The sequence below is a fragment of the Jaculus jaculus genome, chromosome 1 (assembly GCF_020740685.1).
Source record: "Jaculus jaculus isolate mJacJac1 chromosome 1, mJacJac1.mat.Y.cur, whole genome shotgun sequence".
In the NCBI taxonomy this organism is placed as follows: Eukaryota; Metazoa; Chordata; class Mammalia; order Rodentia; family Dipodidae; genus Jaculus; species Jaculus jaculus.
Window position 1 is genome coordinate 227,501,601 of NC_059102.1, and position 27,201 is coordinate 227,528,801.

Genomic DNA, 27,201 nt, shown 5'->3' on the forward strand with positions numbered 1-27,201 from the left:
GGCGGAGGTGGGAGGATCGCCGTGAGTTTGAGGCCACCCTGAGACTGCATAGTGAGTTCCAGGTCAGCCGGGCAGCGACTTCGGCTGTGAGGGCTCTGCAGAGACAGGCTGCCCGGTGCAGGCGCAAAGCATTAGACGCCGGTGCGTCCTGTGTGCGCTGTGTCTGCCTGCGGCTGCAGGGAGCCGGCAGCTGACTTGAGGATGGTGTCCAGGCAAGGCCCATGTGTAGATTACCTGCCAGGCCAGTGTCCTGGGCACCTCAGGGCCAGTGGCCATGATAGGTGACACTGAACAGCACTGAGACCGGCAGGACTGGTGGGCTGGCTGCTGGGTGTGAGCAGAGCACGGGTAAAGGGAGCCGCTGGGGTGTGGCCTGGGGCAACCGTGGGGCAGGCCGGGAAGGGGACGGGGTGTAGGAGTCCCACATGACCCAGTGAAGGGCTGTCACCCAAGTACACAGAAAGGCCTGTTCAGGGCGTTGGGAACAAACAAGTGGGGCAAGAGGTGGGAGGCGAAGCTGCCTTGCCTTGGGTGGGGTTCGCCCATGTGGTCACCTGTGCCTGGCAAGGAGCCACAGCTGTGCTTTAAGACACCCCAGGTTTCGGATGGCGGTGTTCCTCGTCTCCCCGTGGGAACGAAACAGACACTGCTAGCTGGCCTGCGGTGAGGCGGGGGCGGCTGCCACACCCCCGGGCATCCGCTTTGCTGGCTCAGAGCTTTACTGAGAGTTCATGTATATGTCACGTGTCTTAAGGGCACTTAAATGGTTTTAGTGTGTTCAGAGTTGAGCAACTTTGGCCAACAACTCCAGAATATTCCTACCATAAGATTGAAACCACAGGCCGGGCACGGTGGCACACAACTTTAATCCCAGCACTCAGGAGGCAGAGGTAGGATCGTCCTGAGTTCAAGGCCAACCTGAGACTACATAGCGAAATCCAGGTCAGCCTGAGCTAGAGCAAGATGCTACTGTGAAAAGCCAATAGTAATAGTAATAATGATAGTAATCTACAACCATGAAGACTTCCCACATCCCCCGGTCTCAGACCTGGATCATGGGCATGGCTCCCTCAGCGAGGCTCCTCTCCTGAAATAGCACAAATGAGATCTCCATGCCTTTTCCCAGCTGAGTGAGGTCCCACTGTGCACACCTGCTTCTCTACCCCCATCTGGTCTGCACACTGACAGGAAGCCACACTGTGGCTATTGCGATCTGTGGCCACTGTGAGTAGCCGTGTGAAGACAAATTCTCAGTTGGTAGGGTATCATTTCTCTTGTGGGCACAGCCGGGAGAGGAACTGTTCGGTCAGGCCAGGCAGTGCTCTCATTACTCCTGGGGAGCTGCCCGGCTGCTCTGTCTTAAAGGAGTTGGCTGTTAGCTGGGGTCTGGCTTTCCAAGTGGCATTTCCAGAACTTTGCCTGGTTTCATTTTCAGCCTAATGCCATGGGGACCCAACCAGTCTGGGAAAGCCAGCCATCATGTCCCTAAAGTCTCACTGACTCCTAGAGAAGGGAGCAGGGAAGTGGCTGTCCTCGGGGGCCAGTGTCACCTCTCCCAAGGAGACAGGAGAAGGGGAGGTGGAGGGTCCCTGCAGCGCCCTTGCTGGGCTGCAGCCCTGTGGCCGGCCTGCACACATGAACCCATCCCTTTCTACCTTTTTAGCAGTTGTTGGGGGTAGTAGGCAGAACAAATGTCCTTCCTTATTGTCCTCCCAGTTATGGGGCACCCTGGGACAGGAGGGGCTGAGAAGCTGCTGTGGGGCGCCCCCTGCCTCCCCCAGGGTGGTGCTGTCTCCTGTGCTGAGGGGGAGCATTTCAGGTGTTGTAGCCACACCCGGCCTCCAGGAGTGTGGAGCATTGCTGCAGAGGCTGGCTTGTGAAGCCCACCGAGGTGGCCACGCCTGGGCCAGCAGTGCAGGCCAAAGGGAGGGCAGCGAGCCCTGGGCCTGAACTAAGCGGTGTGGGGCAGGTGGTGTTTGGAGTTCCGAGAGGGATGGACTGGAAACCAGCGGGAGGCCACTACAGAGGCGCAAAGGGACCGCGGCTGGGGGTAGTGTGTACGGTTTATGGGAAGGTATTCTACAGAGGGCTACCAGAGGTCTCTGCTGGACTGAAGGGTTACTCTGGGTGGACCACAGCAGATAGGAGGTGTGTGTAATGCTCCAGGCCCCATGCCGTCCCACCAAGCTGGAGTTGGGCACTGTGGCTCTTTCAAAGGGGCACAAGGGAGCCAACGTGGAATTCCCAAGCCACAAACACACACCAACCGTGATGTAGGCACACAACCCCCCTACAGTGCCAACTGCGAAGGCTCTGGCATCTAGCCTCAGCCGTGCCTAAGGTCTTGCTTCAGCCTGCACTGGCACCAGGTGGGGACTCAGGGTGTTACCTCACCTCTCTTCTGTCTGTTCCAGGGCTCAGCTCCCATTTTGGTCGTCATGGTGATCCTGCTTAACATTGGAGTCGCCATTTTGTTTATTAACTTTTTCATCTGATGAGATTGTCAAGATCGGAGAAGCAACAATGTACAAAAAAGGGACGTTAGAAGTGTGACAACATGGGAAAGATTCCCGACTCGGACAGCCCCACAACTCCCAAGTCTTTCCACAGAAGAACAACATGGTTGGGTATCACTCACAGTTTGCCTTTTTTTCTGGGTAATGTTTTTTGGATTTTAGCCAAAATTCTTTGCTTGTTTAACACTATGCTGTGTGTGGCATGGCAGAAGGAGGCCAGCACGCCGACCCTCCAGCTTGGTGTGGAAAAGAGAAGGGGTCCCGGCAAGCCAGCGGCAAAGGAAATCAGCACCTTCACGCTTCCTGTTGGGGTGTGGAGAGTGGCTGGGGCGCCCTGTGACAGGGTTCCCAGCCAGCCAGCCAGGCCAGGGGGAGGGCAGCTAAGTAGCGCAGTCATGGAAGGCAGGTGGCTCTGCCTGTCTTTGGTAGCTGGTGACAGTGTGGGCAGGAGGCCCAGGGACAGGGCTTCCCAGGCCTTTTTCTACTTTGAATCTGTGCTGCATACTTGTGGGAGGAGAGAACCTCTCTTCTCCCCAGGAACCAGACCACGACCCCCTCTTCTCGGCACTGCCCCACGGCCCTCCTCGGGAGGCCACCTCCCCACACCAAGTCTTAATGCAAAACCCTTATCCCACCACCACCCTCCACACTGTCCTCAGCCCCTCATTGTTTGCACTGTCCAGCCATCCTCCCTCCAGACCCAGGGACAACGTGCTCCGGATGTCCAGGGCCGAGCCCGATCCGGCCAGGCGCTTCCGTGCCCTGACCCCAAGGGGCCCGTGGCCCACATGCCCCGGACAGCCCGACTGCGCGCCTGGGATCTGAGCATGTGGCGTTTTTGCACTCAGTATGCAGGATGTATATTCAGGCTTCCGTGTCCCTGGCCGTGACACCCCATGGAGGACGTCACCTCTCACTGACCTCCATGGGGTCTCACATCATTGCACTGTGCCTGCCTCAACTTCCCCTGACAGATATGCATATTCCCTCCAGAGCAGGTCTGGTCCCGGGACAGGAATGTCATTGAAACCCAGTGGCTTGAATTTCCTGGAAATTGTTGCATATCCAACACCTCCCCGGATGTACAATGTAACTTGTTTCAGTCAAACAAAACAGGTTCCTCATGTCTCTGCCTTCTCTACCAGGGTTGTTCCCTCATCCAAACAAATGAACAAGGGATGCCAGCACGTCTGGTGCCTGCGGCCCGGCGCGTCTGTGTGTGCGGGAGCCCGCGTGCGCCTGGGCCCCCCCCCCCCCCGTGGCTCCATCAGTCTTCTTGGGTGCAGCCCGTCTGTCTTATGGACTCTGCCTTGCTTTGCTTATGTTCAGCTGTTTCTCTGCTACCTTTCGAGCAGATTTCTTTACTACACTGCACTGGATTGCTATATTTTTAACCAGAAATAAACTACAGATTAGAGCATGTTCCAGCTACACTCAGTTTTATTGTTTCCGTTATCCACTCACTGCCCGTCCCTTCTCCCAGGCTGGTTCGGTTTGGGGGTCGTGGGAGGGAGGTGACACCATGCATCTCTGATGATTGTTTCTAAGGGTTCCTCTTTTGTACAGCTGACTTTTGCGTTCCTCTTTTTTAATGTCAAGTGGTTGCTGCAGATCTGAAGTGAAACAAATAAAGATTCCTGCTCTTTGCAGCTCTGAGAATCGCCCGTACTGGGATGTGTGGTTTGTACTTCTGTCTGCAACTCTTGGCAAAGCTGGGGGCTGCCTGTGTACACTGCAGGAAGTTCATGACAGAGGGCGCCTGCCGTTGCAGGCAGCATGCTCACACAGAGCACAGCAGACGTGCCTCTCACAAAGTGGAAGCCAGTGGTGTCACGCCTAGGTGGCTCTCCCGGATGACAGCACCGGAACGCGTCCATGGAACTGAAGCCGTGGCCCGTCTATGTTGGCAGCCTACAGCATGTGACTGGGACAGGATCCCAGGGGCTTCGATGGAGACTGAGACCCAGTGGGTCTGGGGGTTCTAGCAAGCTAACCTTTGGCTGGTTTCCACACAGTGCAGATGGGAGGAGGAACCGTGCTGCAGCCCCGGAGCCATGGCTCTCCAGCCGGTGCTGAACCCCGCCTTCTCCCCGAAGGCCTAATGGATGCAGTATGGTGAGCGGGACAAAGAGGGCAGCGGTCACAGCAGAATGGTGTCGTGCTGGCTCCCCGGGTACACAGCATGTGTTGAGTTTTAATTAAGACCCAGAGCAACCTCAGAAGACCCGCTTCTTCCCCCAAGAGCCACTTCCTCACAGATGAGAAAAGAGGTGCAGAGAAACTGACCCAGCGCTGTAGGGCAGGGCAGCAGCTCACTGACCAGGCGCACGCTCCAACCCTGCAGGAGGCGGATGAAATCTCGCTACCCGCACCCCACTGTGCTGCACACCAGGCTTCGGGGAGCCTGGCACACTGGACAGACTCGTGCCTTGTGAAGTTGGTGCATCTGAAGCGCTTGGGTGACAGGCACCTGAATGATTCTTACCCTGCAACTATTGTAACCATTAGTGTACAGGATTCCCCAAGACAGACCAGGGGTAAAGCAGAGAGCCCAGGATACCAACCAGAGACAGTGATCAGTACCAAAACATGATGCCCATGCCCAGATGGTTGGTGAGAGCACAGAAGTTGGGCTTGCTCTCCTACGTGGTGAGCGTGGCCATACACATCATGGAACACCAGGCTCTCCCACCCATGCCACCGCAGGCCAGGCAGAGAGGCCAGCCACTTGTCCCTGGTCTGGTTGCTCCTGCTAACCACAGGGCCACCCTTCATGCAGACTGAAACAGTCCAGAGTGCCAAGCTGTGGACATCTAGAGGACAAGCATTTGAGGGAGCACAAGACAGATTTGGGTTTTGTGCTTTAGGTCCTGGCTGCCCTCATGAATGGGCATCTGTACGATTCTCCCAAGTAGGGCTGTTCCTACCAGGCCCCACAGGCTGCAGGGAGCTCAGAAGTTGGCTGTGCCAGCAGCGGGGTTGCTCTAGAGCCACACCACCCAGCCCCGCCCCGCTCCACAAGGCTCCCGGTTGGTAACTCCACTCATTGCACCATAACATCAGATGATGGCTCAAGGGACAGCTTTCTCCTCCAGGCTAAGCTCAGTTTTGTGGACTGTTGAGCATGAGAGTGGCTACTAGATTTCAAACATCTGTCTCCCCAGCTAAGGACATTGATCCCTGACCTTCCCACAGTCACCTGACAGGAACCGTGTGACTACTGTATTTCCCGATACTGGATGCCCACAGTGGTGACTTGTACGTGCTATCTGTAACCTGGCGTAGGACAAGAACCGACCTCCTGTATGTAACAAGATCAAGAGTCAGAAGACGGGCATGTAGTCAGCTCTAAGATCTGATGAGCTCTGCTGTCTTGCTGAGGCCCAGCTGCCAGGCAGGTGATGGAGCCAGTAAGCAAAGACGATCTGCCCCCAAGTGCCAAGAACTATTGTAATTCAGCCTTAAAAGCAGCAAGAAAAAGTACAGTTGCCTTTGTTTAGATAAAAACCAGCTGAGCTGTTCTCGCGGTGTTTGAAAGGCAGGAAAATGCCTTGCAGAACCGAGCTCCTGTGGCGACCACTAGCTGGTCCTCCTTCCTTCCTGGACAAGGCATTGGTACCTGGAGACGCAGGCCTGTGTGACAAGGGCAGGAGTGATTCCCTCAAGATTACAACCTAGCATGCTGTTCTTGGGAGACCCTGTAGTGCTTAAGAGAAGAATGGGGCCACCACACTTTGCGTAGTTCCTTTCTAAGCTCCAAGACATACTGGCGGTTACATCAAGGTGAGGAGTGAGCTCACTCAAGAATTGGGGCTGTTGGGGCTCCAGATCAAAGGGCAAAGAGATGGTAGAGCGGGCAAGGCAGCAACCTCACATCTACCTCACTTGTAGGCTGGCCTTCCCATCCACCACGGTGAAGATGCCAACGCCCCATCTTACAGGATGTCTCCCGGAGCCGCGCTTTGCTGACACTCTGGCCATGCTCATGGCTGCTATGCTGTGCCCTCACATAGTGCATGCCCACCCTCTGTCCTTCCTGACCCAGCTGTAGTCAAGGCCTCACACAGATGGTGTTCCCTTCCCTGCTGACAGCTCCTGCTAGCATGCTGCTTTCTGCCCACTGGTGACCTGACTTGCCTATAATGAGGGCAAGCCCAGAACTGGACTAGCTCCTCAAACGGTGCTGGGGGAGCCTTCACTAAGATGGCTATGCTAAGAGCAGAGCAGCCTTCACGTTGCACCTTTCCCTGCCCAAAGAATACAAGTGTAGCCTGGAATTCTGTGTTCAATCTCACCCAACAAAGGCGCTCACACCCACGGGTTTCCTCCCTCTGCAAACCACTGTCCAGTTCAAATAGGGAATTTGCTATCCCACCAACTCCCCTTCAACAAATAGCTTCTGCAGACATCTGGAGTCTGAGGCTGGAGGGAGTTGGCTAAGGGTGCAGTGGCGGTGGAGCAGGTGGCATCCAGGCCATCCATCTTCATGGGGCTCAGTGCCTTTGCAGGCCCTGCTCCTCACTGAGGACCCCGTGAGACCTGCCTCCTGAGTGCGCCATACGGGACAGCTGCGGCCAGCACCACGCACTCGCGGTGCCACCTCATGCTTAGTGGCCCTCCCGGCTGGCGCGCCTGACCCTCTCTGCTGCGCAACTTCTTTCCCACCCCAGTCCTAATGCCCGAGTGGTTCCCCTCTCATCTGTGGCCCTGGCCATTCCAAACAAAAAAACAAACAAAAAACACCTAGGCAGCTGGACTGAGGACACCATGTAGTGAGCCTCACTGGGCCACAGGCCCTCACTCCAGCCACGAAGCCAGCAACCCTGGTATAGATGCCTTTCTGTGATTCTGACCCCAAACAGTCTTCATCAGCTTTTCCTTTTCGATTTCTTTTCTTGGTGCATGCAAACTGTTTGTAATGCAACGCAACTGACTGCTTTGCAGACAAGGAGGGAGTGTTGACTTTTTCTTACTGGCACAGTGGCTATTGTTGTCTTGGCCTGTTTTTAGTTGGAAGCAGCTTGGTTAGTCACAAAGTGCAAACAAAAGCACCTCTACTGAATGTAACTATTTAAATCATACCATTACTATATATTTCACACCTGAAAGCAAGGGACATCAGGATTAAAAACTGCTTTTAGTAATAAACATCATTTGAAACAGTGGGAAGCTTCTTTTGTCTCATTTTAAGCCAGGTTGCCTGGGCGCCCTGCTGACATGAAGTGGGCAATGCCAGTTCCTCACAGCCCCGCCCCAACTGTCTGCTGCCTCCCAGTACACTCAGCAGGAATCCCAAGGGACTGCCTACTCCCAGTGCCCTCCTGTCATCAGCAGCCTTCACCCAAGCGCTGAGGGTCCAGACGCCGCAGGTCCTGTACTGAGAGGCAGTCTGCACACACGCCCTGTGGGCAGAGGAGATCAGGGATGGGTACAGTCTACTGCGTGGGTCTTTAAGGACACTGGGTTAGACCCTGAGTGGCCAGGCATTGTAGTGAAATAGGAGTCGTCTGAGCCATGGGAGCTAAATTAGCTGCTGGTGTTTGCCCACAGCTCAATTTTAAACCACCCACCCCAAAGCAGCAGTATCTAGATTCTTCTGCACACCCAGACCAAAATGAGAGAAGGCAGACTGGCATCGCCCTCCCTGGAGCTGGATGGAGGTCCCATCACTTGCAGCACGCCAGGAAGGTGTGCTGAGTTACCAGCATCTCACTAGAGCTAGCTTCTGTCCCCACAGGGCTTCTAGTGCTTGCTTTGACATGCATTTTTACTGCTCACCTGAACACTGAGTTTCTACCTGTAGCAACTGAAATTTTTTTTTTCATTTTTCATTTATTTATTTGAGAGCAACAGACACAGAAAGACAGAGGGAGAGAGAGAATGGGCGCGCCAGGGCTTCCAGCCACTGCAAACGAACTCCAGACGCGTGCGCCCCCTTGTGCATCTGGCTAACATGGGACCTGGGGAACCGAGCCTCAAACCAGGGTCCATAGGCTTCACAGGCAAGCGTTTAACCGCTAAGCCATCTCTCCAGCCCGCAACTGAAATTTTTTAAAAAATCAGACCACTTCATGCAAAAAGAAAATAGTCAGCATAGTCCCAAGGAGTGGTTTCCATGATAACAAGCCCAGATGTATAGTATTAAACATACATATACATATATTGCAAATAGTTTCATGACTTCCAAAACAGAAGTTACACTTCCAGTGGTATTCCCAGGCTTACTTGGAGGCTCTCTTCACTTCGACTCTGCCCAAGCCCAGAGATCCAGGGCCTCAACTAGCACAGTGGGGCCTAGGCTGCCAGTCAGCTGCTCCTGGGGAAGGGGAGAATAAAGAACAGCACTCGCACCTAAACCCGAAAGAACCTGCTGGGAGCAGTGCAGTGTTGGCAAGGGTGCTAGCTCAAGTGCCTCACATGGGCATCCGTCCACTCTAGGGAGAGTTGGGGGGTCTGAAAAGTTCAGGCCATCGGGGACTGTTTAGACAGAAGGGAGCAGCACTCTCCACTGTGGCTCAACTGTCACCAGAAGTCAACAGTGCTCACGCAGCCTGGGGTGCACAGGCCCCGGCTGGGCTGCACCCTTCCTCCCCACTGCCCACACTTATGGTGTGCTTTCATGTGTTTCCACACTTTGGCACCTGCATGGCATGGCAGTTTCTTCTAAAAACACGTAGTGGAGTCAGCAGCAGCCTCAGGACAGGAATGCAGATGTCTTTGTACAAGTTTAGACATTAAGTCTTATTTATTTTGGAGTCAGGATCTCTCACTGTGTGGTCCAGGTTGGCTTGGAACATTTGATTCTCTGGCCGCAGCCTCCCAAGTGCTGAGAAACAGGGTTGCATTTCTTCAGCTTGACTGACAAAAATGTTCTTCCTTCAAAGCCCATAAAGTTGTCATCTCCTCTGAGAGAAAAATGGTCCCTGAGAGACAACTGCACACGACCAGCGGGCTTCTCCATTCTTCCCCAGAGCAGCAGAGAAGGGCGAACTGTCACACAGCTTGGAAAGTGGGGCAGGAGTGGGGGCAGCAGGGCATGGAGCTGTCAGAGACCTTCCTTCACCCTGGTGCCTCAGTCCTGCCAGCCAGGCTTTCTGTCTGACTCAGCTTAGAGAGGTAGGAAAGGGCTGAGTATCCTGCACAGAGGACAAGGGCACCTGCTCTCCTCCTCACAAACCCAGACACTAGCCAGACCAACCCCCTCCAACCTCTTGGGACATGCCCACTGGCTGAGCTTGCTGGAGGCACGCACCCTGTGAACGTGGCCAGCAACAGCTCCAGAAGCTGCGGGCAGGTGGTGGTCCTCACCAGGGGTGGGGAGGGGCTGGCTGCCTCGCAGGCCCTAGAGCCTTCCCATTTCTTTCTTTCTATGGTGTTGCTGATGGAACCCAGGTCTTTGCACATGCCAATAAAGTGCTTTATTTCTGAGCTGCAGCCCAGCAAAGCCTCCCCATCTTTGATCAACTCTCAAATCTTGTGAAAGGTCTACATAGGTGGTCACATCAGCTGTGGTAGGGTGGAGGTCAAGCTGCTCTGGCCTTGCATACAGCTGGTGGCAGCCCAGGGAATGTGGCATGTGCACCCCATCTGACACCAGCCTGTACCTCTGCAGCTTCTGTCCTGAGAAGGCGCTGCTTTTCTTGGGGCCAACCCAGTGCTAAGGGAAGAGGACTGCTGGGAACTGGGAACCTAAAGCCAAGGTGACCTTTACCTTTTCCCACCAGAACTCTCATGGGGCCCAAGCCTGCTCTGCCAAAAATCCTCCTGGCCCGCAAACTCTTGAGCAACGGAAGGGGGCTTGGCCAGGGGCTATACTGCACAAACCCACAGATACTACACTCTCTTGAAAGGGAAAAACTAAACCTGCATCAAGCCAAACCCAATTTTTGGTAGCAACTATGTCAATAAAAACGGGCCTTCTGTCAATCACCATGGGACAGGCACCATGGTGGAGCAGTACCACACTCCATAGCAACAGAGCCCCTGTTCAGGGCCCGGTGGCATTGAGCTGATGCCAGGAGGGGTAACTCCTTGCCCTCTACACTCCTGGCATTTTTCAGACAGCAGTCTCTGCCCAAAAAGGAAAGAAGAATGGCTCCATCCCTTCCCCTTAAAGTCTTCGATGGAACAGGCAGACATAGTCAGTATTCACAATGTTCTGTCACAAGACCCACAGCACAAAACCAGGCAACAGAGAAGCCGGCAGGCAGTGACGGTGCAAGCACAGCCCAGTAGCTTCAGGTGACCGTTAGGCCTCAGAAGACCTCCGGTTTGATGTATACTCACCTCGTTTCACAGAAGGGAAAACCCCTGCAGAGCACATAGTCCGATTTTATTGGGACAGAATGCTTTGTTGGGCTCCGCCGATTCTCCTCTTGCCCTAGAGTGGATGGGGGCTGCTCCACGGCGGGCCACTGAGGAGGCAGAAGATACCCTTGCCAGACTGCTGACATTTGAGGCTGCACAGAAGATGACTTCTGCAGGGGCCTCATCACATCTCCTTTATTTAGTGAGAACACACAGTGGCGCCGAGGGGTCAGCGGCCTGCTGCTCGGGCTAATGTTTGGCCTGTGCAGCACCTTAAACTGAATCATCAAAGAATGTTTTTGCCATGGTCTGGGCAACCTTCAGCACTCTCTTCTCCTTCATGTCCGGCCCCACGTGGTCCCTAGCAAGCTTCAGCCAGTGCTGCTCAGTCCGAAGAAGGTAGTCTGCATACTGTTCACCAGGCGCAACCTCCGGGTGCTGTGGATCTTTCCAAGGAGAAGGGGAATGAGAGAGACAGGCTCAGTTGAGGCAGCTCACACAAGACCAGACTCTAGAGAGATCAAACTTCCTGCCATGGACAGCAAGCTGCCCAGATCCGCCTGACAGGGGCATTGTCAACAGCATGCCCCAGGTGCATATGCACACATGTCACACATCAACGAGGCTCTCACCTTCTTCCTCACCACTCTCCTCCCCGCTGTCCTCCTCCTGGTCCTCCTCTCCCCCCTCGGCACCCTCATTGGAGCTACTGTCCTCTTCCGAGTCCGTCTCCTCCAGCCATTCCTGCGTTTCTACAAAAGCAAAACCAATATGAGGTTCTGGCTGCAGCCTGGGAAGCAGGGGACACACACTGTAGGAGCTGGCACCACCTCAGAGCCTCTGCTCAGTGACTGGAACAAGAACCCCAACCTGCCCGCCCTGAAATACAGAACTGACAGTAGCCTGTGTCTCCCAGACCTTAGAGCAAATGGGAATGAGACAGAGGTGGGCACAAACTCCGGCCACATTTTTTCCGTGGCTGTGGGCAACTGAGAAGGCTCCTTTCAGAGTGGTTCCAGAGGACAGAAGCAGACCCTGCACCTACGGCTAGTGCCCCTTCCTAGACATGCAAATTTGATTTTAGTCTCAGTGCTTAGGTCTACTAGCAGTACGGGGTAAAGTGAGGATGCAAGGAACAAAAGATGGTGAGAGGACAAGGCCTCAGGATCCACCAGGAGCCCTGGATGCCAGGGCAGGTGTGGTGGTTTGAGTCAGGTGTCCCCCATAAACTTAGGTGTTCTGAATGCTAGGTTCCCAGCTGATGGAGATTTGGGAATTAATGCCTCCTGGAGGGAGTGTGTTGTTGGGGGCGGGCTTATGGGCTTTATAGCCAGTTTCCCCATGCCAGTGTTTGGCACACCCTCCTGTTGCTGTGGTCCACCTTATGTTGGCCAGGGGGTGATGTCCACCCTCTGCTCATGCCATCATTTTCCCCTGCCATCGTGAAGCTTCCCCTCGAGCCTGTAAGCCAAAATAAACCTCTTTTTCCCAGAAGCTGCTCTTGGTTGGGTGATTTCTACCAGCAGTGTGAACCAGGCTGCAACAGCAGGTTAAGCACTCCCTGGTCTACACAAGCCACAGGAAGGTCTGGAAGGACACGGGGCATGTAGCAGGCCGCCTGCAGGTGCTACTACCTGCCTCGCTCCCACCAGCACCTGGGCTTGGCAGCATGACGAGGGGAGCCCCTCTCTATCCCCAGACCCTACTCTGAGTAAACCTAGCCCAAAGGTGTGATCAAGAGTCCCTATGAGGCAAGGAATAAACTTTCACAAGGTAAGATGGATACCATGAGACACTCAATTCAGCATAAAGGGAGCCCACCCCACCCAACTTACTTGGATCCATCTCTACCAGGACCTTCCACTCTTCCATCTTGTGGAGGTCAAGGCAGTACAGGTCACTGAGGGTCACCTGGCAGTCACCGGCTTCAAACATGCCACCATAGACATAGAGCAGCCCATGTTTGACAGCCAGCATGGCACTGGAGCGTGGACATGGCTCGACTTCAGGACCACTGGCTTCCACAGCACTGCTTTCATCCTCAGGTGTGGTCCATCCAGCCAGTTTAGGGGCAACAAGCACTTGTTTGATGGTGACCACAGTTCCGTCTTCAGCCACCACCTCTTTGACCACTTCCAGGGGCTCTGGGGCACCAGCCTCCTCACGTTCCTGCTCACTGCCACCTTCATGCTCCCCTGTTTTGCCCCGCCTCCGTTTCTTCTTCTCTGACTTGGGGCCCTGTCAACAGAACAAACTGCACAGTAGGACAGGGAAGCTCCCTCCCTCCAACATGCTGGCCATGGCTCTGAGGACACAGGAGTGTAGTACTGAGAACACGCTCCTCCACAAGGCAGGAGCAGCAGGCCGGACCTTCACCTGACCTCCTCACCCACTGGGCAGCCCCTCGGCAGGTCCAGACCTGGCTAACATGCATGCGGCTCATGCCTGAGGCCTGTCTTGGGAAATCCTAACCACATGACTGTCTATTCACAAAAGGGCTGAAGAATCCTATGGTTCCATGACTCCTATCCTCAGCCAATGAAAGGACAAGCAGGTCAGCAGTACAAGGGCCATGCCTGGAAGGAGAACCCCCGGTTACCAGCACTTCAAAGTGTGCTGGTAACTAACTCCAGGTGAGTGCCTTCCTGCAGGAAGTCATCTGCCTTGTCTCCCTGGCCACCCCACAGGGTGAGGCCAGCACTTCCATTGTAGCCTCTGTCTGGTCATTTACGGCAGAATGCTCACATGTTCTAGCTATCCCTACCTTCAGTCAATACTGCTCAGCTCCCTGTTCCAGTAAGACTCGGTTGTTCTGTGGCTGCACAAGGAACTCAAGAACAGTTCCTGAAGGGCATCACAGGACCCTGAGACCACGCAGTTGAAGAACCAGGACACTGATCAATCTGCTGGGTTCTGTGTTCTCAGAGAGCCAGAGGAGACCCTGTACAGCTCTGCTCCACAGCAGAGGCGTGTGTCCAGCACTGGTTTCTACCAAGCACCCACAGGACCCAAGTCAGCAATAGGTACTGGAGCCTCTGGCTTGATGGGCATCCCTGGAGCAGCAATCTGCTTGCACGTGTGCAATATCAAGGCTGCTGGAGGTGGGGGAGGTTGAGCTTCCTGGGACTTGCCTGTTATCCCAGCTGTGTTGGCAAGTCATGGGCAGAAGTCCAGGGGACTGCCAGTCAGTGTTAGCTAATAGTCAGCAGAAGCTAAGGGACATGAGACAATGGGCAAAGAGTGTACAGGGGTTCCATTAGGGCACAAGGGGTAGGGCCACCAGAGTCCCATTCTGACCAGTTGAGGCAGAAGACTCTCAAGAACTCAAGGTACCACACCCACTGTGTGTAGAAATTCAGATGGAGTGGAAGCAGAAACTTCCCGCTCACTAGTTTTCAGTATTGGAAGGTGTTGTGCATGTTGCAGGCAGACAAAAGTCATTACCAATATTACCTACAGTACTAACCCACCAGATAAGACATGCTCTTGGATGCAAGAGTGCCATGATTATTACCGGCCACCAACCGCTCTAACTGGATCAGAGGCCCACCCCACAGGAAGGAACTCATGCCTGGTACTGAAAAACAGATCAAAAGTCCATGGCTGGGCATTGCCAAGGCCCTTGGTTTTCTACCAGGAATAGATGGTAAGACCCTATTGCTGAAGACTCTGTATACTTGGGCTGCAAGGTCACTGAGAAATCCTGCTGCAGCTGAGCTGAAAACCACCTCCACGTAGACCAGCTGACACAAAGCTGGAAAAAGCCACACTGCATGCAGTTCAATGGGAGAGAGAGAAATCACCAGTGGAGATACTCAACAGTGAACACTGCAAGCCTTAGATTTGGCCAGCCAGGCCAAATGAGACAATGGGTGCAATAGTGGCACATATGTTATGGGGAAAACAACAGCTCTCTAATTGGACTGGAGGCCCGCTCCAGGGGAGGAAATACATCCCTGATATTGAAAACCTACAAAAGGGGTAGTCATGAGTCCTAGAGGTGTAACATCTGCTGCTGTCTGGCTAAATGTATATACTATGCTTATCAAACTGCCGAGTAAGCACTTCTCTTAATGCTCATACCCATATATTACTGGTAGAGAACCTCTTTTCAGATGGTGATGACCTTGGGATGACTCAGAAGGCACCACGGTGCTGAGAAGAAGTGACAGAGGAGTGCTCAGCATTGCAATATCTCTATCACACCTTCTAAGGCTCAGAGTCCATTGAGGAAGAGGTAGCAGAAAGAATGTAAGAGCCAAAGGAAGGGTAGGACTCCTTACAACGTGCTCCTCCAGACACCAAATGGCCTGGATATCCATAACCTCACAGTGCCTGATACTACCTACATAGGACCATCATAATAGGAGGAAAAGATCATGACATCAAAATAAAAGACTGGCCGAGCGTGGTGGCGCACACCTTTAATCCCAACACTCGGGAGGCAGAGGTAGGAGGATCGTCATGAGTTCGAGGCCACCCTGAGACTCCATAGTGAATTCCAGGTCAGCCTGATGACCCAGAGTGAGACCCTACCTTGAAAAACCAAAAAAAAAAAAAAAAAAAAAAAAGACTGATTGAGAGGGGGAAGGGGTATGATGGACAGTGGAGTTTCAAATGGGAAAGTAGGGGGAAGAAGGGGATTACCATGGGTTATTGTCTATAATTATGGAAGTTGTCAATAAAAAATTAAAATTTGCCAGGTGGGGTGGCGCACGCCTTTAATCCCAGCACTCGGGAGGCAGAGGTAGGATTGCCATGAGTTCGAGACCACCCTGAGACTCCATAGTGAATTCCAGGTCAGCCTGGGCTAGAGTGAGACCCTACATTGAAAAACAAAAACAAACAAAAAATTAAAATTTTTAAATTTAAAAAATCAAAAAGACTATAGGCCCTAAGGAAGAATCTACTGTTCATTCCTATACTGCCAAATAGATCTATTGTCAAACTGCCTCCTAAACATTTATCTTTATATTATAGAGCAGTTCTGTTATCAGACCTGGTCAGAAAAGTTATTTTGTTGTTACTGTTTTATTTTTGATGTTGTTTTTGGCAGTGGAAGGCAGTTAGTACAGAGAAAATAGTCAAGCACTCAACTAAGTGACTGGCGAGTGGTCAGCCCTACATGGGATCTATACATTCATCCCTTGCAAGTCTCAGGAAATACTGTGGAAAATGGGATGGAAAAAATATAAGAGCTGGCTGTGTGGTGGCTTACATTAATCCCAGCACTCAGCAGGCTGAAGTGGGAGGACAGTTGTGAGTTCAAGGCCAGACTAGGCTACAGAGTGAATTCCAGATCAGCTTGGGCTAGAATGATACCTGCCACAAAAACAGAGAGAAGAAAGAGGAGGATGAGAATTAAAAAAGGGCTGGAGGGCTAGTGAAATGACTTAGTGGTTAAGGTGTTTTCCTGTGAAGCCTAAGGACCCAGGTTCGATTCCCCAGGACCCATATAAGCTGTATGCACAAGGGGGCACATGTGTTGGGAGTTCATTTGCAGTGGCTAAAGGCCCCAGTGTACCCATTCTCTCTATCTGCGCACATGCCTCTCTTTCTCTCTCTCTCTCTCTCTCACACACACACAACAAATAAAAAAATAAAATAAAGAGCTGGAGGCTGGGTGTGGTGCTGCACGCCTTTAATCCCAGCACTTAGGAAGCAGAGGTAGGAGGATCACCAAGAGTTTGAGGCCACCCTGAGACTACATAGTGAATTCCAGGTCAGCCTGGGCTAGAGTGAGACCCTCCTCGAAAAACAAAAAAAAAGTGGGGGGGAAAGAGATGGAGGATGGTGAAGAGAGCTGTAGAACTCTGTTGTCTAGACATGACAAGACCACTGTACTCATGAACTCACAGCAGCTGCAGTTACCTGCACAAGACTTGCACATGATGGGGCCAACAAACATTTTCTTACAGGTAAAGGAGAGGATTGAAAGGCCGCTTCCCTCCCTGATGAGCTAATGATAGCTAATAGCTGCTGGGAAATGGGGAGTTATTCTCTTTCATAGTGTAGCCACTGATAAGTGATGAGAAGTACAGTGAAAAATTAAAAATTTTAAAGCAAATAAACAAATAGGTACCTTCAGCTGTGCCGTGAACCAGCGGTTCTTGGTGGCGTCATAGAAGTGCAGGTCATTGAAGAACACACCCTCCAAGCTCTCTTCCTCCTCCTCATCACAGACACCCCCGAAGATCAGTATCTGCTGATTTGGGGCCATAGCCACTGAAAACCCAGACCTGGCAGTGGGCTTGATCCCTGAAGGGTTAATCCGGGTCCACATCCATTTAGCTGTCAAGGACAGAGGGAGGAGTAAGCATGGGGACATGTAAAGCCAGTCAAGGACACACAAGGAATCCGGGCCAACTGAAGATGAAGGACCATGGAAAACCGACGCTCCATGTGTAAACAGCAAGTGCCTCACTCTGCTGCTCTCCAGGAGGAACAGATGCCACTCAACACCGCCAAGGTCTGTCCTTGTCAGCACTCAGCTGTGAGCATGCCTGAGTCTCAGACCCTCCTCTGTGAGGCAAGGGAGACAGGTGTGCAGGTGGCTCTGGCAGGAGGGGCCACCTTGTTGGAGGATCCTGGGCAAAAATATGCTTCAAAGGAACCCGTGGCCAGCCCAGCCTTACAAGTCCACATCCTCTCATCCCACTTGTCTCATGCCAGTCTGGCCCAGTCCTGAACCCTTGGGTTGGCACTGCATCTCCTCTGGAGAAAGGAGATATATATACATATACACACACACACATATATATATATATATACACACACACACACACACATATATATATATATATAACTATGTATATAACTATATATATATAATTACATATATATATATAACTATGTTATCCTTTCTTGGCAGGTGTCTAATTCAAGTAGCCTGAAACCACATGTGGTTTGGTATTATGAGGGAAAGAACCAGAGAAAAGTAACTGTTGTGCATGCAACAGAGTGGGCTAGGCCCACACCTCTGGCTATGAACCATACACCAGAGTGTGTAGCCAGCAATGCAGGCCTCCTTTCCATGGACCAAGCTGCTGAGCAGAGGACAGGCCACACTCCATGTTCATGTTTCCTGATCACGTAAACTGGAACCTGCAAAAGGGCTCCCACCTGCAACAGCAAATGCCCTTACCAGCCCTAGCCAGTGCAGACTGCTACAGCCACCTAAGGAGCATCTGGGCTGGGTCACTTCACAGGCCTCAGTCTAAATTCCAGTGCAGGAGAGAGGTCGCGTTGCCATGCACACCATCTCCTCACTCTACGGCAGAAAAGCCCCAGCAGGCTGGAAGACTTGCTGTCACTCTGCAGCAGTCCTGGCACTAACGCAAGCCTTGGGCCCAGGGCACAGTGTCGTGTCCAAGTGGCAGCACTCCCAGGTTCATCATGGAATGGGATTCCAAGTCCCACAAAAACCCATGTCCTAATGACTTTCACTTGCTCTTGAGCAAGAACAAAAATTCTTTAAAAGTCAAGAAACGACTGCAAAGGAGCAGCCCCTTCCTGCCCATCTCTCACACCCCTTTGACACACATGGCTCCCACACCTTGGGGTCCCAAGAACACATGCACAATGACGCTGCCCAGAGCGCCGCCCCAATCTTATCTATAAGCATGAAGACCACAGCCAGAAATAAGACAAATCCACACATGAGTTGTAGAAGGTGATGTGAATGGCTGAGTGGTTCTGGGCTCCTGCTAGGTGCCAGGGGCTACTGAAGTTCTGCTCATAATTCAGAAAAGGTACCTTGGCCAGGGCAAGGTGGCATGACTCCCAGAGCACAGGGAACTCCCTGCAGCCCTGACATCTACCAGAGGGGAGCACAAGCTTTTCCTCAGTCCATGGGCCTGCCCCTGGGCCTCACAGGCCAGACACAGGTCACTGAAACCAGAGCAGTACCTTCTCCCCCTTCTTCAGGCTTCAGGAGGAACATATCCGAATGCTGGATGCCTCTGTCCACATCTTTCTTGATTCTCTGCAAAAAGAAAGGAGCCGCGTGAGACCCAGCAGGGCACTGGCGGCAACACTCAGCCCACAGGCTGAGGTGTTTCCAGCGGGGGGACTCAAGTTCACTGAGCTCAGACATAGCCAGCCAACTTGAAAACCCAGTCACACCGGGAACACTGGAGTGTGCTCTGCCACAGAATTCCTGATACTCGCACCAATGCGCATCATACAGCAGACAGCACAATTCAGCCACTTCTCATTGCAGCTCACATTTGTCCCCAGCTGCCCCTTTCAGTGACATAGCCACACCAGTGGTGTTAGGAAGAAAGGGTGCCACTGCCACTTAAAAGAACTCCAAGCCGGGCGTGGTGGTGCACGCCTTTAATCCCAGCACTCGGGAAGCAGAGGTAGGAGGATCGCTGAGAGTTCAAGGCCACCCTGAGACTCCATAGTGAATTCCAGGTCAGTCTGAGCCAGAGTGAGACCCTACCTCGGGGGGGGGGGGGAAGGCCTCCAGATGTTTGCCTAAGAAGAACCATGCTTCCATGTGGCCAAAGCCATATGGACATGCTCACTGCAGCTCCACTCATCATAGACTAGAGCAGCACAGATGCCCCCAGCACAAAATGGAAACAGGGCTGGAGAGATGGCTCAGCAGTTAAGGTGCTGGCCTACAAGGTCTAAGGACTCGAGTTTAATTCTCCAGTACCCATGTAAAGCCAGATGCACAGGGTGGTGCAAGCTTCTGGAGTTCGATTGCAGTGGCTAGAGACCTGGCATGCTCCATTCTCTCTCCCCCATCTCTCTCACTCTCATAAATAAATTTTATAAAAATGGAAACACAATCTTTGAACTCAACATGAAGAAAAGACGAACTGAAAATTCTAGAACACACATTTAACATGGAGGGAAGGATCAGAGCAGAACCCACCTCTATAGTTAAAGCAGGAACTATGAAAGATGAAAAGCAAGCCACATTCCCACTGTCACGGCCAGCAGTGCATACAGCACTGTGCACTGCAGTGTAACTACATTACAATTAACACCGACTCCGTGTGATGAGACACACGTGGCAAGTATGTGGTGATGTTTGCACTTTGAGTTACACGAGGATGATGGACGAGACATGGTTTCATGAACAGACACGTGATGGAGTACAGTAAAACAGCAAGGGTAGAATCTACATGAGGTAATAATGTGCTGAGAATTTTCAAAACACAGAGGACTAAAAACTCCTTCAATGCAAGACATTCTCTATCTTTCAGGTTCACAACATCAAGGCTGGCAAAGTGCTAATGTAGAGCAGGGCAAAGAGGGGTTAGCACTTGTAGGCACAAAACTCTGTAAGCCAGTAAGAGACTCCAGTGCAATGGCTTAGGAAAACTGCTGATAGCACTGCTTGCAGGCACACAGAGAAACAAGTCTGCTAGTGGGAGGAAGAACTAAGCCACAGTATGGATCCTGGTAGGATACTATAGGACATTTGTAATGACTATAGCTTAACACTCCCAAAACACAGAAATGTGTGCACAGCAAAGCAGCAATGTCCAGCGTTGGGAGCATGGATTAGAGTGTGACAGGCCTTAAAATCTTTGTATGCCCAATGAGGAGCAGATTAACACTACCTCTGTCTACTCCTAACTCAATGCAAAGAGTTGCTTATATTAACACATCATCTTTGGAAGCTTCCATTATAGATGGTCTGAAGAGAAACAGAAGTTCCTCTAATTTTCTACACACTAGATCTTACCTGTTTGGAGTAGCCCCCATAGATGGCTATGCTACCCTGGGGGGTGACAGACATCAGGCAGCCTGATCTAGGTGTGGGCCCAAGACCTGATGGGGACACCTTGTTCCACGAGAATGTGTCAAGGCTGAAGGTATACACATCATTGTAGTAGATATAATCTCTGGGTGGAGAAAAGACACATAAGCCGTCACAGAGATGACAAGAAACAGCAGGGTTATTAAAACATGCATCCTGCTTAAATTAAAGGTAAACTTTCTGCATTTTCACCAAATTATGTACATAAAGTCTACATCCAAGCAAAGGACTGTAAATACATTTAAATTTATATTTGAAAATTAGAAATAACTGATGCCCACAGATGCATGGTACTTTACGTGAGAAGTATGCCTATTTCCTTACCCAAATGACAAAATGGCCAAGCTCCCAAAAAATTATGTCGAGTTGGAGGGTCTAACTGAATTAGGAGAGCAGAGACACTTACAGCTTGGCAAGACCCATAGCAAGACCCTTAACTAGGGGTAGAAATGAGCAAGCTGGCAGAGGACCCAACAAAACCCATGGACAGGAGCAGACCCTTCACATGAGCAGCCCAAACAAAGCAAGGAGACATGGCTGGTGCCCACACTGCTCAATACCCAAACATTCATGTGCCAAAGGACTTAGCACACAGGAAAAACTTAGAAGGAAATAGGGAGACTTGCTATTGTGGAGTGACTGTCACAAAACAAGACAGTGGCCTTTAGTCATGCAGCAAGAAGTGCTAAACCACAATGGAGAGATCTCTGCTGGCTGTACATAACCATTACTTCTTATAGTGCACCCAAATAACCCAGGCCTGGTGCTTTAGGAATGCAGGAGAGCTGGTACAAAGTGACCTCAGCTCTGCTCCCACACGACAGAGATTTTGAGGTAGAATGGCTGGGGCCTCCCTTGTCCTGGAGAAGAGCTAAGAAGCCATGGGAACCACTGGCTGCCACTCAGATGCACAGGTCCTCTTGCATAACATCCATTGAGGTCAGGGGATTCCAAGTTTTTAGAAGATTCCCTTGGGTTTCACACTGTGGATTTTCAGTAAAGAAATTCTATTTTGAATTTACGATCAGGAGCAACTGTCTTAAGAAAAACTAGGAAAGATGGAATTTAAAACTCAAACCAATCTGATTTGGATAGTGACTACATCTATTGTAGTCCTATAAACTTTTCTGTGTCATATACCTTCCAAATCATTTTAAACAGATTCTGATTTTAGAATGTTGCAAATTATAACTATGACTTGCAACCTACAAGTTCACAGGTCGAGGACAGGGAGTGGGGGAGGAGAATGCGCTGGTTGCACACACAGTCCTGTACATGGTGGATGATGACTTAATGCACAGATAAACTTTTCATTTCCTCCACACCATTATCCCACGTAGTTGGCATGCTGTGTACCCAAGGAAGCTGGTGCCAATCTGACAAGGTGGGCAGTGATTTATGTGTGGTCAGAACAGTCAGCCCATGATGTTTCAGAAAAAGCAGTCTTGCCAGGCACAGTGGCACAAGCCATTAATCCCAGCACTTGGAAGGTAAAGGTAGGAGTTCGAGGCCACCCTGAGACTACATAGTGAATTCTAGCTCAGCCTAGGCTATGATAAGACCCTACCTCAAAAAACCAAAACAATAAAATAAAAATGAAAAAAAGGGGCAGTTTTCTGCTGTTGGTACCAACCGTGCACTCTCATGAAAGCCACCAAAAAGAATTAGCTGTCTCTTCCAGGCCACCATCCGATGTCCACTCCGACCCGAAGGACCTCCTGTTGATCTAAAATAAAGGGGACAAGAAAAAATAAAAAAATAGCAACAAAACCACAATCACCAAAAGCTACCAAAGCCATCCTGATCATCTAGCCAGCTACTATAAGACTTCTAGAGGACTGAATTTATAGCTCAGTGGTAAAGCACTTGCCTAGCATGCCTGAGTGCTTAATTCAATTCTAGTATGGAAAAAAAAAAAGACTTGTAATAAGAAAGGAGAAAAATATCTCTGACCCTGGTGTAAAAATTTCTTAGGTAAAACATAATGAACTAGTCCTACCAAATAAAGACCTTGAAAATGCAGTATTAAAAATACAGCTGGATGGGCTGGAGAGATGGCTTAGCGGTTAAGTGCTTGCCTGTGAAGCCTAAGGACCCCAGTTCGAGGCTCGGTTCCCCAGGTCCCACGTTAGCCAGATGCACAAGGGGGCGCACGCGTCTGGAGTTCGTTTGCAGGGGCTGGAAGCCCTGGCATGCCCATTCTCTCTCTCTCCCTCTACCTGTCTTTCTCTCTGTGTCTGTCGCTCTCAAATAAATAAATTTTCAAAAAAATTAAAAAAAAAATACAGCTGGAGCTGGGCATGATGGCGCACACCTTTAATCCCAGCACTCAGGAGGCAGAGGTAGGATTGTTGTGAGTTTGAAGGCACCCTGAAACTCCATAGTGAATTCCAGGTCAGCCTGGACTACAATGAAACATTACCTCGGAAAAAAACAAAAACAAAACAAAACTCCGGGTGTGGTGGGGCACACCTTTAATTGTAGTACTTGGGAGGCAGATGTAGGAGGATCACTGTGAGTTCAAGGCCACCCTGAGACTACACAGTGAATTCCAGGTCAGCCTGGGCTAGAGTGAGACCCTACCTGGGGGAGGGGGAGGGAGTGGGACAAGGGCATGGTTCAGAAGGTAAAGAAATAAAATTAAAACCTTTAAAACTATAAGCAACTGGGCTGAAGAGATGGCTTAGTGGTTAAGTGCTTGCCTATGAAGCCTAAGGACCCCGGTTCGAGGCTGGGTTCCCCAGGACCCACGTTAGCCAGATGCACCAGGGGGTGCACGCATCTGGAGTTCATTTGCAGTGGCTGGTGGCCCTGGTGCGCCCATTCTCTCTATATACCTGCCTCTTTCTCTCTCTGTCGCTCTCAAATAAATAAAAATAAACAAAAAAATTAAAAAAATATATATATAAGCAAACGGGCTAGAAAGATGGCTTAGTGGTTAAGGTGTATGTCTGTAAAGCCTAAGGACCCAAGTTCGATTTTCCAGGTCTCATGTAAGCCAGGTGCACAAGGTGGCACATGTGTCTGGAGGTCGTTTGCAGTGGCTGGAGGGCCTGGTGTGCCCATTCCCTCTCTCTCCCTCTCTGTCTCAAATAAATAAATAAAATATATAAATATAATGTTTAAAACTAAGTATTTAAAATATATATATAAGCAAATAACAGAAAACATGTATATAGTCTATTTCCTCAGGAACCAACATAGAGAGTACATTTTATTCTATTGATTTGACAAAAAAATCAGATTAAGAGACTTTGTGTCACAGAATGCTCATAAGATAGTATGTGAGTGGCAGCTCACAGAACACTTTACGTAAGCTTCTGAACAGGGGGTTGAGTCCTTTCATTATTGTCTGTCTTCTGTGCGTCACTCTCCTACAGAACAAGGGAAGGAACACAGGGTGGGAGGAGAGGACAAGTGGGACACTCTCGGGAAGGGTGCACCTGTTACAGTGCATGGGTGCTCTGAGATCCAGAACGACTGATGGGCAAGGGAGGCCACAGCGTGAGGCAGCAAGGTCACCATGACCTGCTCTGGAGACCCTTATGGATGGAAGCCCTCACCGCCTACTCAGGATCGGTGCCCGCAGGCCCTTCTGTGCAGTACTCCCACAGGCCCTTCCACTGCTCCCACAGCAATTCCAAGTTGCCAACCAAGAGTGGTTCCAACCTGAATCACAAAATACGAAATCCACTTAAATAATACATTTATTTATTTTCATAGATGCTATTATTGGTTTCCCTAAACCCAGGTGCAAGATTTTACATAAAAATCTGACAAAAAAAAAAAATCTGACAAATGTAGCCAGGTGTGGTGGTGCACACCTTTAATCCCAGCACTTGGGAAGCAGAGGTAGGAGGATCGCTGTGAGTTCGAGGCCACCCTGAGACTCCATAGTGAATTCCAGGTTAGCCTGAGCTAAAGTGAGAATGTACCTCAGAAGAATAAAAGAGAGGGATTGAAATCTGATAAATGAGGTTAGGCGATGCTCCATAGGTAAAGTATTTATCACACAAGCATTAGGACCTGAATTTGGATCCCCAGCACCCACATAAAAATGCTGGGAATGGTGGCACATGCCTGTACTCCCAGTACCGGGCAGGCAAAGACAGGAGGATGCCCAGAGCTTGGCTATTTAGTCTAGCCAAACTGAATGAGGTCTGGGTTCAGTAAGAGACCCAGTCTCACCAATGTAGAGAATGACTGAAGAAGACAAGATTGACCTCTGGCCTCCACACTCATGTTCACACATGTGCACATATGCCCCCACACAAGTGAACATATACACATGCAACCATGCATACACACATGCCAAAAAGAAATCGCACAAATGGCAAATGCATCAACACATGTCAAGTGGAAAGGGTACTCGCTCATCTATCCCCAGTCTGCCCTTTACAATGTTCATATGAAGCATTCATTGCCAGGGTCTTCACTGAGCCCAGCCTAGAGCAAAGGGCATTCTGAAGTGCTGGGCCATACCTTCACATTGCCAACATCCCTTTTAATGTCACTTGAGATGGTCAGCACATGTATGCATGGATCATCAACCAGAAGTGATCAGTACCTTCTCCCACACATCACACTCGGGCACTGTCTCTGGAGTGGGTTCACTTCATACTAATGCCTGGTGGGGTTACAACCTACTACATACAACCCTCTGTTATACTAGCAAGGGCACTTTTCAGCCATAAATCCTTCACCTTTTACTTGGGCACCCTACAAAGAAAACCAAGTCACCATAAATCCATCCCACTAGATTGGGTCCTTGAAGACAGTTTGGGATGCTCAATTTGTCAACCAATTTATTTGCTCTTCTCCTATTTTTCCAAGAACTGGCAAGTTTAGTAAACATATTCCATTGCCAAAATTCATGATAAAAACAGCAAACATCAAGTTTCAAGCCTCAGAAGAGATTGCTGGTGCACAGCATACATCCTTCAGGCTCACAGGACAGCGTGGGGGCTGCCTGGACCTGGCTGTAATGTGGACCCTGCCTATGCGTGCTACGCATGGGAAAGCTACTCCTGGGAAGTAGGCCTTGCATCCCAGAGTGAGCGGCTGGCATGGCCACATGCCCGGCACATGTGATGGACAAACTGTATATGCCTCAGTGCAGGAGGCAACAGCATGCGCACTGGCGAATTTCAGAGGTATTCCTGCTTAAGAACAATCTAGGGATGAGGCTTTAATTCAACAACTGTACCTGTGCACTCACATCTATGGCTACACCAAAACAACAAAGGAGACCATTGTGCTTCCAATGCCACCCTGAAACACCAGCTGAGCCCAGACCTCCCAGTACCTTCCTCAACAGTAAGCCCAGTGGGCCACCCTCTGGCTGAATGACCCACCAAGGATTTGGCAGCAGCAAGCAAGTACCACTGTGTTTTGAAACTAAGAGGGGGGGAAATCTATAGAAAGGTTCTCTATCCCCTTCCAGAAAAATAAAGCCATCCAAAAAAACCCTATTTATATTCTAATCCAGAACAGACTTTTTAATTGCCATCAATCCTAAATGTGGAGTGCTTGAAAGTTAGCATGCTCCTCCTCTAGAAGCTACACATGGCACTAGGAATACACATGTAATGTTGTAGGCACTGCAGCTTCCAGCTCATTTGGACTGTGCACAGAACAGCGTTCCCATAGGGCATGCTTCCAGCCAGCATCACCAGGCCCCTCCATTGGGCTACTGTGTGATATTTACAGAAGATGTCTACGCATCAAACAGCTCTACAGGCTGAGGGTACACAGCCTAGCTCTCAGCAGGCACACACTTCAATCCATTCTTACAAGCTGCACAGCACAGCACCAGGCTGCCCAAGATGCTCAGTGAGCAAAGGAGCACATGCTACCCTAATCCTGAGCTCAGGGCCGCATAACTGTCATGACAGAGAATCGAGACTAGCGGTATTCCATCCTCTAAAGGCAGCACCCGATCCTCAGGTGTGGCCCACGTAAAATCAGGTGCCAAGAGCATGCCCCTCTCTGTTTTGCCACCTCAGATGTAGATTCTCCATCATACCAAACTCAGCCAACTCTCAGCACCCAGTGAAACTACAGCCAAAGGATGGCAACTTGTAACCCCTGCCTTACACTCTTTTTTTTTTTTTTTTTTTGGTCTTTTTGAGGCAAGCTCTCACTCCCCACTCTTAGTATTCCTACAAACCAGCCACACTCTAGCCAGAAGCTCCCATCTCCCTAACATCCAACACATGAAGATGATCACAGACTGCAAGGGCCAAGCAAGGGGTCCACACCTGACCTCCCTTCAAGTCAGATTCTCAGTGTGCTGAGAGGTCTTCAGCCCACCTTGCTCATAGTAGAGAAGGGGAAAATGCCTCCACCTTACTTACAAGCACTTCACACTAAGTTAAGGGGGGAAGGGGCAACTCCTCAATGGTTTAGCTGCCAGAAAATTGCCTGTACTATTGTAAATAACTCCAATAAATTCACTGGTTTACCAAGTTAGACTTGGGTAGAATCCTGGGTCTATCTGTCATTGCTCTCATATCTGGGGTGAATAGAAACAGATTTCCCAGGAAATGTTATGCAACACCAAGATTCACTAATATTTGGTAGGGTGTGGCTTTAGCC

The 27,201-nt window shown here is 50.7% G+C and overlaps 2 protein-coding genes across 3 annotated transcripts in view; one reads left to right on the forward strand and one right to left on the reverse strand.

Annotated features, from left to right (window-relative positions):
- Window positions 1–4,175, forward strand: part of Jph3 (junctophilin 3) — a 90,100-nt gene extending 85,925 nt beyond the window's left edge. The window contains exon 5 of the mRNA XM_004666051.2: window positions 2,415–4,175. Within this exon, the coding sequence (XP_004666108.2) occupies window positions 2,415–2,495 (81 nt within the window). The 3' untranslated portion in view covers window positions 2,496–4,175. The remainder of the gene's footprint in view (window positions 1–2,414) is intronic.
- A 6,788-nt stretch (window positions 4,176–10,963) lies between these two features.
- Window positions 10,964–27,201, reverse strand: part of Klhdc4 (kelch domain containing 4) — a 45,547-nt gene continuing 29,309 nt past the window's right edge. For both annotated transcript variants that reach the window (XM_045159498.1, XM_045159499.1), the window contains 7 exons: window positions 22,238–22,330; window positions 20,530–20,689; window positions 18,732–18,807; window positions 16,906–17,114; window positions 12,659–13,061; window positions 11,456–11,575; window positions 10,964–11,269 (listed from right to left, as the gene is read on the reverse strand). In XM_045159498.1, coding sequence (XP_045015433.1) covers window positions 11,097–11,269; window positions 11,456–11,575; window positions 12,659–13,061; window positions 16,906–17,114; window positions 18,732–18,807; window positions 20,530–20,689; window positions 22,238–22,330 — 1,234 coding nt within the window. In that variant the 3' untranslated portion in view covers window positions 10,964–11,096. The remainder of the gene's footprint in view (window positions 11,270–11,455; window positions 11,576–12,658; window positions 13,062–16,905; window positions 17,115–18,731; window positions 18,808–20,529; window positions 20,690–22,237; window positions 22,331–27,201) is intronic.